At 36.0% G+C, this 11,230-nt stretch overlaps 1 protein-coding gene across 2 annotated transcripts; it reads left to right on the forward strand.

Annotated features, from left to right (window-relative positions):
- Positions 1–3,528: 3,528 nt before the first annotated feature.
- On the forward strand, positions 3,529–4,359 carry LOC138143285 (large ribosomal subunit protein uL30-like). Of its 2 annotated transcripts, XM_069064507.1 has the most exons (2): positions 3,529–3,807; positions 3,901–4,359. In XM_069064507.1, exons 1-2 carry the CDS (start codon positions 3,548–3,550, stop codon positions 4,100–4,102), a joined length of 462 nt encoding a protein of 153 aa, XP_068920608.1. In that variant the 5' UTR covers positions 3,529–3,547; the 3' UTR covers positions 4,103–4,359. The 2 variants fall into 2 exon arrangements, with proteins under 2 accessions (XP_068920608.1, XP_068920607.1); XM_069064506.1 differs by having other exon boundaries at positions 3,529–4,359.
- Positions 4,360–11,230: the final 6,871 nt, after the last annotated feature.

The raw sequence follows: 11,230 nt of genomic DNA on the forward strand, positions 1-11,230 counted from the left end.
GGGGGGGGGGGGGGAGGAGACGGTGCATACAGAGGGTACAATAATGTAGCGTGTAGTGCAGGGGATCACCTTCACTGCAGTAGCAATCTCAATAGGGCTTATCTTCAGGGGAGGGCTTATTTTAGAGGAATCTTACATAGTAAGGGGAGGGCTTATTTTCAGGGGAGGGCTTATTATCGGGGAAACATGGTAGGTGTGTGACCAGCTTGCCAGAGTGTGTGGAGGCTTCAGAGAGGGCACCCAAATAATACCTTTGGTAGTTGAAAAAAAAACCAGTATTTGGGACAAAGCTCACCTGTATGGTCGCAGAGTCCTTCTGTGGAAAAAAGCCCCAAAGTCAAGTAATTGAGTGGCAACATGAGAAGGCAAAGGAAGCAAAACAAGCAGAGCAATCCAACTTAAAACTACTATTTTGGGGACAAAAAGGATCAAAGCATGGAACAGGGGGAAGACAGTGAAGTCAGAACTCCTGCAGCAAAAGCTTCCAAGAAAAATACGAACTGGTTACAAGCCATAGAAAACCTTAAGAAGAATTTTGAAAATCAAATAAGAGAAGTGGAGGAAAAATTGGGAAGAGAAATGAGAATGTAGCAAGAAAATTATGACATGAGGATCTACAACCTGATTGAAGAAAATAACACCTTAAAAATAGACTAACTCAAATGACAAAAGAGGCTCAGAAAGGCAATGAGAAGAAATGCCTTTAAAAGCTGAATTTGCCAGATGGAAAAAGAATCTCAAAAGCTCACTGAAGAGAATCGTTCCTACAGAATTAGATTGGAGCATGGTCAAAGGATATGAACAGGCAGTTTTCAGAGAAAGAAATTAAAGATATCTATAACCATATGGAGAAATGCTCTAATTCACTATTGATTAGAGAAATGAAAATCAAAACAACTCTGAGGTATCACATCTCACCAATCAGATTGGCTAAGATGACAAAACAGGAAAATGACAAATGCTGGAGAGGATGTGGGCAAATTGCAACACTAATGTATTGCTGGTGGAGTTGTGAACTGATACAGCCTTTCTGGAGAGCAATCTGGAATTATGCCCAAAGGGCTATAAATACTTTCATACCCTTTGATCCAGCAATACCACTCCTAGGGCTACATCCCAAAGAGATCATAGAAATGGGAGAAAGTCCCATATGTACAAAAATGTTTATAGCAGCTCTTTTTGTGGTAGCAAAAGAATTGGAAATTAAGGGGGTGCCCATCAATTGGGGAATGGCTGAACAAGTTGTGGTATATGCATGTTATGGAATACTATTGTGCTATAAGAAATGAGGAGCAGACTGTCTTCATATTTACCTGGAGAGGCTTATAAAAACTGATACTGAGTGAGAAGAATAGAACCAGGAGAAATTTGTACACAATTACAGACACAACATATTTGTGATGACCAATTTTGATAGACTGGACTCTTCTCAGCAATGCAGTGATATAAGTCAATCCCAAAAGACTCATGATGGAGAGAAATATGTGCATCCAGAGAAAGAACTAGAAAGAACTAAGTTTCTATCCAGGTGGAAGCAAAATACCTGATCTTTTTTCTTCTCTTATTTGATTTTATGTCCTCTTTACCATTTTTCATTCCAGCTGGTACAATCCTTCCTTATAACCTGACTAATGTATGATGTGAAACTATTTACAGATCCTATACTTGACTTTGAGCTGCCATGGGCGGGGAGGGACAGGAGGGGGACAAAATGTGAAACTCAAGGAATTGTGGAATTCAATCCTATAAACTAAAAGAAAAGAAAACAAATTAATTAAAAAAAAAGAAATAGGGAAAAAGAATTAGATTGGAGCAAATGGAAGTTAGTGGTTTTATGAGAAATCAAGATAGTATTAAACAGATCCAAGCAAATGAAAAAATAGAAGGCAAAGTGAAATATCTCATTGGGAAAAGCACTGACTTGGAAAATAAATCCAGCAGAGATAATTTAAAAATTATTGGACTATCTGAAAGCCATGATCAAAAAAAGAACCCAGAAATCATCCTTCAAGAAATTCTCAAGGAAAATTGCCCTCATGTTTTAGAACCAGAGGGCAAAATAGAGGTTGAAAGAATCCACCAATCACCTCCTGAAAAACATCCCAAAAAGAAAGCTCCTAGGAATATTATAGACAGGTTCTGGAATTCCCAGATCAAGGAGAAAATATTACAAGCAGCCAGGAAGACACAATTTGTATATTGTGGAAACACATTCAGGACAACACAGGATGTGGTAGCTTCTATACTGAGGGACTGAAGGGCTTGGAATATGATATTCCTGAAGGAAAAGGAGCTGGGATTAAAAATAAAAAAAGAATCACCTACCCAGCAAACCTGAACATCACGTTTCAGGGGAAAATATGGTCATTCAGTGTAATAGAAGATTTTCAAGTATTCTTGATGAAAAACCAGAGTTGAATAGGAAATTTGACATTCAGATACAAGAAGCAAGAGAAGTATGAGAAGGTAAACAAGGAAAAGAAATCATAAGGAACTTATCAAAGTTGAACTATTTACATTCCTACATGGAAAAACAATAATTGCTGATTAAAATTTTCTCAGTATGAGAATAATTGAAGGGAATAGAAATACATACACACATATATGTCTATATAGGAGCATATATGGGCATATGAATACATATGTGAAATTATGTATATATGCATACAGTTATACATAGATAGAGGGCACAGGACCAGTTTAATGGGAAGAGATGATACTTAAAATGTTAAATTAAGAGTTGAGAGAAGAATATAATGAGAGGAGATGGGGAGAGACAGAATGTGGTAAACTATCTCATATAGAACATGTAAGGGAAAATGGTTGCAAAGGAGGGGAAGAAGAGGAATGCAAAAGGAAATGGGTCAACCTTATTCTCAATGAATAGGGCTTAGGGAGAGAATGACATACACACTAAATAGGGTATCTCACCCTGCAGGAATGCAGGGGGTTAGGGGATGAGAGGGGACATGATGGAAGGGAGGGCAAGTTGGGGGGGAGAGAAGTTGGAAATACCCACTTTTAAGAAGGGACAGGATCAAACTGGGAATAGAACAAGTGGGAGGTGGGATAGTTGGGAGGGAAATAGTCATTCTTTCACAATATATCTACTATGGAAATGTTTTGCATAGTTACACATTCACAACCTGTATTGAATTGCTTATCTTCCCAGTAAGGGTGGGTGACAAGGGAGGAATGGAATGAATCTGGAATTCAAAGTTTTAAAATCAAATGTTTAAAATGTATATATATATATATAATTATCATTATTATTATTATTATCAATATTATTTTACATGTAACTTGGAAATAAGATATACAGGCACTAGGTCATAGAGATCCACCATGTCCTACTGGAAAGTCACAGGATATGGGAGAGAACAGATTGGAGGAGGGTATATCTAGTGGGATCACTATTTTGGGCTGGTGGGTAGAGGTAAAATGGGGAGAAAATTTGTACCTCAATATCTTGAGAAAATGAATGATGTGAGCTGGAAGTTAATAAAACATTTAATAAAAACAACTTCCTCTTTTTCCGGCCGGAATCATGGCGGGCGTAGAAGAAAAGAAGAAGCTACCATCCATTCCAGAATCCCTTCTGAGAAAAAGAAAAGCTTTTGTAATACTGAAGGCCAAATGTTTGAAGAAGAAGATGGCTATAAAAAAGCTCCGTAAAATACGGAGAAAAGTTATCTATGAAAAAGCTAAAGCCTACCATAAGGAGTACAGACAGATGTACAGAAGTGAAATCCAGATGGCTAGAATGGCACGCAAAGCTGGCAACTTCTATGTACCTGCTGAACCCAAGTTAGCTTTTGTGATCAGAATCATGGGTATCAATGGTGTTAGCCCAAAGGTCCGAAAAGTATTGCAGCTTCTTCGCCTTCGCCAAATCTTCAGTGGCACTTTTGTTAAGCTTAACAAGGCCTCGATTAACATGCTGAGGATTGTGGAACCATACATTGCATGGGGTTATCTAAACCTGAAGTCTGTGAATGACTTGATTTACAAACGTGGTTATGGCAAGATCAAGAAACAGAGAATTGCCCTGACAGATAATGCCCTTATTGCAAAATCTCTAGGTAAATATGGAATTATCTGAATGGAGGACTTGATCCATGAGATCTACACTGTTGGCAAGCACTTCAAAGCTGCCAACAACTTCCTGTGGCCCTTCAAATTATCTTCTCCATGAGGCGGAATGAAGAAAAAGACTACACATTTTGTTGAAGGTGGAGATGCTGGTAACAGGGAAGACCAGATCAACAGGCTTATTAGAAGAATTAACTAAAGGTCTCTACACCATGATTATTTTTCTAATGGTCTGTTAATAAAAATGTCTGTTACAGAAAAAAAAAACTTAATTATCAGTATCAAAAATATAAAGGGTAAATTCACCACCAATAAAGAAGAAACTAAGACAATTAATAAGACCTATCTTGCCCAATTATATGCCAATAAATCTGACAATCTAATGGAAATTGATAAATATTTCCAATAATATAAATTGCCCAGATTTACAGAAGAATAAGTAAATTACTTAACTCCATAAAAAAAGATAACAAGCCATCAATGAATTCCCTAAGAAAAGGATCTCCATGGGCAGATGGATTTAAAAGTGAATTCCATCAAGTCTTTAAAGAACAATTAATTGCTATTCTATGTAAACTATTTGAAAATTAGACAAAGGAGGGTCAGAGACAAGATGGTAGAGAAAGATCAGGGAACTGCTTGAACTCTCCTCTGTACCCCTCCAAATACCTGTAAAAATAATAACTAAAATTTTTAGAACTACAAAACTTACAAAATGACTGAGTGAAGCCAATGTCCAGCCAAAGACAACCTGAAAGGATTACAGGAAGGGTATATCATACTGGATTGAGAGTGGAGCACAGTAGGGCATGAGTGCTTCTAGCACAGACAGGGCTGGAACAGACCTCAGAGGACTGAATCACTGTAGCTGTGATGATTATGAGGATTCTCAACTAACAAACACCAAAGACAGCATAGATGATCAGTTGGAAGACTCTGTGGGACCTAGGTGAAAGGGGAAGGTTGTCTGAATGGATTCTGGGCCTCAGCTCCAGGGCAGTGGAGAAGGAGGGGAAGAGAGCAACAGCAGCAGCAGCAACAGCAGCAGTGGCATTAACAGAAGCAAAAGTAGTTGTTTCTGGAGCTCTAAGCCCCAAGAAGATGGGGGATCCAGTGGCTGATACAAAACCCCTGAAGCCTGGAAAAGTACACCTCCCTAACCCCCACCCCCATGTGAAGCAGATTCCTACCCTGACAGATGTAGAAAGTCAAATATTTGACTAGGGAGATGAGAAAAGAGAATAAAATGTCAGACTATAGGACCTTACTTTGGTGACAAAGAAGATCAAAACACAAGGCAATTAAGTCAAAACTCATACACCACAAGCCTCCAAGAAAAATTATGAAATGGTCACAAACAATGGAAGAACTGAAAAGAGATTTTGAAAATCAAGTAAGTGAAGTGGAGGAAAAATTAGGAAGAAAAATTAGAGTGATGCAAGAAAATCATTTAAAAAAAATGAGTCAACAACTTGCTAAAGGAGACAGCCCCAAATGAAGAAAATAACACCTTAAATATATACTAACGCAATTGGTAAAACAGGTTAAAAAAATGAGGAGAAGAATGATCTTAAAAGCAGAACTGACCAAAGGGAAAAGAGATCCAAAAGCACATTAGAAAAAATAATTCCTTAAAAATTAGAATGGAAAAAAAACAGAAGCTAATGATTTTTTAAGATATAAAGAAATTACAAAACAGAACAAAAGAATGAATAAATGGAAGACAATGTGAAATATATTATTGGAAAAAAAATACTGACCTGGAAAATAGATCCAGGAGAGACAATTTAAAAATTATTGGTCTACCTGAAAGCCATGATAAAAAAAATAAAGTCTAGACAATATCTTTCAAGAAATTATCAAGGAAAACTGTCCTGATATTCTAGAACCAGGGGGCAAAATAGAAATTGAAATAATTCATTGATTGCCTCTTTAAAGAGATCCCTCCTCCCAGCAAAACCTATAGGAATATTGCAGCCAAATTCCAGAGTTTCCAGGTCAAGGAGAAAATATTTCAAGCAGACAGAAAAAAAACAATTCAATTATTGTGGAAATACAATCAGGATAACACAAGATCTATCAGTTTCTACATTAAGAAATCAGATGGCTTGGAATATGATATTCCAGAGGTGAGAGGAACTAGGATTAAAACCAAGAATCGCCTACCCAGCAAAGCTGAGTATAATACTTCAGGGGAAAAATGGATATACAATGAAATAGAGGACTTTCAAGAATTCTTCCTGAAAAGATCAGAGCTGAATATAAAAGTTGACTGTCCAATACGAGTTTCAAGAGAAATATGAAAAGGTAAATAGGAAAAAGAAATCATAAGGCATTTCTCAAGGTTAAACTTTTCACATTCCCACATGGAAATATGATGTTTATAACTCAAGATACTTTTGTCAATATTAGCGTAGTTGAAGGGGAAAGAGAGAGAGAGAGACAGAGAGAGAGAGAGAGAGAGAGAGAGAGAGAGAGAGAGAGAGAGAGAGAGAGAGAGAGAGAGAGAGAGAGAGAGAGAGAGAGAGAGAGAGAGTGAGTGGGAGGGAGAATGTGAGGGGGTGATATCTTTTTTTTTATATTTTTTTTGCCTTTTGGGAGGCAATTGGGGTTATGTATCTTGCCCAAGGTTACATGGCTAGTTTTGTGTGTGTGTGTGTGTGTGTGTGTGTGTGTGTGTGTGTGTGTGTGTGTGGGTGTGTGGGTGTGTGTGTGGGTGTCTGAGGTGTCTGAGGCCAGAACCAAACTCGGGTCCTCCTGACTCTGGGGCTGGCAATTTACTCACTGAGCCACCTAGCCGCCACCTAGGGGTGATATCTAAACAATAAAATTAAGGGGTGAAAGAGAAAATATTGGGAGGAGAAAGGGAGAGATGGAATACGATAAATCATTTTACATTAAAGGCAAGGAAAAGGTTTCACAATGGAGTGAAAGAGGTGGAAGGTAAGAGGAAATGAGTGAACCTTGCAATCATAGGATTTGACTTAAGGAGGGAACAACATACACACTTAATTGGGTGTCTTACCCTACTGGAATATAAGGGGTAAGGGGATAAAGGGAAGGGGAGAATGATAGAAGGGAGGGCAGATTGGGGGAGGGTGTAGTCAGAAGAAAACACTTTTTGAAAAGGGACAGGGTCAAAGAAGAAAATAGAGTAAGTGGGGGGTGGGATAGGATGGAGGGAAATATCGTTATTCTTATAAAACATGAGTGTTATGGAAATATTTTGCATAACTACACATGTATAATCTATACTTAATTGCTTGCCTTCTCATTGAGGGTGCATGGGGAGGGAAGAAGGGAGAAAATTTGTAACACAAAGTTTCAAAAACAAATGTTAAATATTGTTTTTTGTGCAACTGGGAAATAAGATATAAAGTCAATGGGGTATAGAAGTCTTTCTTGCCCTACAAAAAAATAAGGTGTAAGGGGATAGGGTGAGGCATGATCAAGGGAAGGCAGACTTGGGGAAGGGGTAATAAGTATGCACACAATCTTGGGGAGGGGGAAGAGATGGGGAGAAAATTTGGAACTCAAAATCTTGTAGAAATTAATGCTGAAAACTAAAACTTAATTGATTTAAAAAGGAAAGCCAGACAAAGAACGAGTCCTACCAAAGTCTTTTTATGATACAAATATAGTATGATACCTAAACCAGAAAGAATAAAAACAGATAAAGAAAATTTTGGCCAAATTCCATAATAAATATGTATGCAAAAATTATAAATAAAATGTTAGCAGAGAATAAAGTAATTTATCACCAAGATAATATAATATCAACATTTGGGATATATGTCAGGAATGCTGTGCTGGTTCACTATTATGAAAATTATGAGCATACTTGACCATATCAATATCAAAACTAACAAAAATCACATGATTATCTCAACACATACAGGAAAAGCTTTTGATAAAACATAGCAACCACTCCTATTGGAAATATTAGAGATCATAGAAATAAATTGATTTTCCCTCAGAATAATAAGTGTCATCTATCTATAAGCATAAGAAAAATTATGTCTAATATCGATAAGCTAGCAGCTTATCGATCAGGGGTGAAACAAGGATGTTCATGATCACCACAGTTATTCAGTATTGTACTATAAATATTACTTTAGCAACAAGAGAAGAAAAATAAATTGTTTAGAATAAGCAATAAAGAAACAATGGATATGGATAATAGAAAGGTATACTTAAAAGAATCCTAGAGAATCAACTAAAAAACTACTGTAAATAATTAACTTAAGAAAAGTCGCAAGTTATAAAATAAATCGACATAAATCATTGTTTTTTATATAAATTACTAACAAACACCAACAGTAAGAGAGAGAAACATGAATTCCATTTAAAGTGACTGTAGAAAATATAAAATACTTAGGAGTCTACCTGCCAAGAAAAAAAAAAAACAGGAACTTATGAACACAATTACAAAACACTTTCCACACAAATAAAGTCAGATCTAAATAATTGGGGGAAAAAATGATACTCATGAGTAGGCTGAGCTAATATAATAAAAATGACAATTCTACTTAAATTAATTTACTTATTTAGTGCCATAGCAATCACACTACCAAAAATTATTTTATTGAAATAAAAAAAATGTAACAACATTCATCTGGAAGAAAAAAATGTCAAGAATATTAAGGGAATTAATGGGAAAAAGTGCAAAGGAATTTGGCCTACCTGCTACAGATCCAAATCTATATTATATAGCATCAATCATCAAAGTCATTTGGTACTCATCAAGAAATAGAGTGGTGGCTCAGTGGAATATGTTAGGTACATAAGACACAGTAATAATTTATTGTTGGAGAAACCCAAATACTCCAGCTTCTGGGATAAGAACTCACCGTTTGATAAAAAGTACTGGGAAATCTCAAAGTAATATGGTAGAAACTAGGCACAGACCATCTTACATGGTTTACCAAGATAAGATCAAAATGAGTACATGATATAGACATACAGGGTATTACCATAAGCAAATCAGCTGAGCAAGAAATAGTTTACCTGTCATATCTCAAGAGAAGAGAAAAATTTATGACTGAACAAGAGATAGAGAACATTATGAAATACAAAATAGATAATTTTAATTGCATTAAATTAAAAAGGTTTCTTTTTTTTTGCACAAAACCTATGCTTCCAAAATTAGAAGGAAAGCAGAAATCTAGGAAAAAAATTTTTGCAGCACATGTTTCTGATAAAAGTCTCATTTCTACAATATATTGAGAACTGAATTATATTCATAAGAATGCATGTCATTCCCCAATTCATAAATGGTCAAAGTATATGAATAGGCAGTTTTCAGATGAAGACATTAAAACTATCTCTGGTGATATAAAAAATGCTGTAAATCACTATTGATTAGAGAAATGCACATTAAAGCAACTCTGAGGTGCCACCTCATATATATCAGATTGGCTTGTATGACAAAAATAGAAAAAAAATAATAAATGCTGGAGAAGAAAATTGGGGTACTAATGCATTGTTGGTGGAGTTTTCAAAGGATCCAACCATTCTGGAGAGCAATTTGGAACTATACTTAAAGGGTCATAAATCTATGTGTACCATTTGATGCAGCAATACCACTTCTAGATTTGTATCCCAAAGAGATCATAAAAAGTGAAAAGAAACCATATGCTCAAAAGAATATTTATAGCAGTACTTTTTGTGGTGGCCAAGAATCTGTAATTTAGGGGATGACCATCAATTGGGTAATGGCTAAACAAGTAGTGGTATACAAATATAATGAAAACTATTGTTCTATAAGAAATGATGAGCAGGCAGATTTCATAAAAATCTGGAAAGACTTACAGGAACTGATGCTGAGTGAAGTGAGCAGAACCAGGAGAACATTCTACACAGTAACAGAAATATTATGCCATGATCAGCTTTGGTAGACTTACTTCTTCTCAGTAATAAAACAATCTAAGTCAGTTCTAGAAGACTCATGATGGAAAATGCTATCTGCAACCAGAAAAAGAAATATGGAGTCTGAATGGAGATTTAGGCATATAATTTTCTATTTGTTGTTTTTCTTTCTCATGTTTTTTTTTCTTTTTTCCTGATTCTTCTTTCACTACATGACTAATGTGGAAATATGTTAATATGACTGTACATGTATATCTTATATGTGTTTGCTTGATGTGTTTGGGGGGGTTAGAGTGGTGGAAGGAAGAGAGAGAAAATGGAACTCAAAATCTTATAAAAGCCAATGTTTAAAATTGTCTTTAAATGCAATTGGAAAAAATATAAAATTCTATCAATTGGGAAAAAATTTTTCTGGAGCTTATATAGTCAATAAATAGCTAGGATTCTTGTATTTTTCCCTGGGTCAATGAAAAATCATAGGTCCTGACTTAAGAGTATTGTCCTTTAGTAAAAAGAGCCATGTTATTTAAATTGTCCTAGAACATTATAATCTTCATGTGATATGTTGACAGTGGGCAGTGAAACAGAGAAGTTGTGGAAGAACTCATATTTGTTTTGCTAGAATTGGAGAAAGCAAAGCATTTATTAGGCATAGAGATTGTGGTTCCTGTGTCTCCCACCATTCTCACTATTACAAAGCAAGCTGTCTTCAGAGTTCTATGATTAGCATAAGAGGTATTTAGGTGTATAGCAGGCTAAGAATAGCAAATATGAGGGGCTTGTATTGGGTTTCAGTTACTGGTGAGAATATGTGGGTTCAGCAGTAAGTCTACCAATCAGGTAACTGGAGAAATAAAGAACAAGTCTGAGGAACAAAGCATGAGGATACTATTTGAATAAAAGCTTTTTTAGCAAAAAGCTACTTGGGAAAGGGCATCACATGACACACTAAGATTTGCAAACTTACAAAATATATTGCCATAGGTCACTCAGGGATCAAAAATGGATGGTTCCAAATAGTCCGATAAGGGATGTTCAGATAAGATAGCCAGGCCTCTTAAAGGTTAAGGATTGATATCTAAGAACATCTAGGGTGATATACCCAGTAAATAATATACTCTGGAACTACATAGTCTAGACTAGATGTATGCCTTGTAGAATGAAGAAGAACACCTAACTGCTGCACAAATCTCCTTTACACAATTATCTCTGTATTTACCTGGATCAGCTGCCTCATTTTTATAGGACTACTAGGGGCTAGTACTGAGTG

Source organism: Petaurus breviceps, unplaced genomic scaffold (assembly GCF_028583685.1).
Source record: "Petaurus breviceps papuanus isolate PSGF00001 unplaced genomic scaffold, PetGlider_PUasm1.0 90638, whole genome shotgun sequence".
NCBI classification, from domain to species: Eukaryota; Metazoa; Chordata; class Mammalia; order Diprotodontia; family Petauridae; genus Petaurus; species Petaurus breviceps.

Coding starts and splice junctions, on each gene's coding strand:
- LOC138143285 (XM_069064506.1), top strand. CDS start 3,548: ATGGCGGGCGTAGAAGAAAAGAAGAAGCTACCATCCATTCCAGAATCC.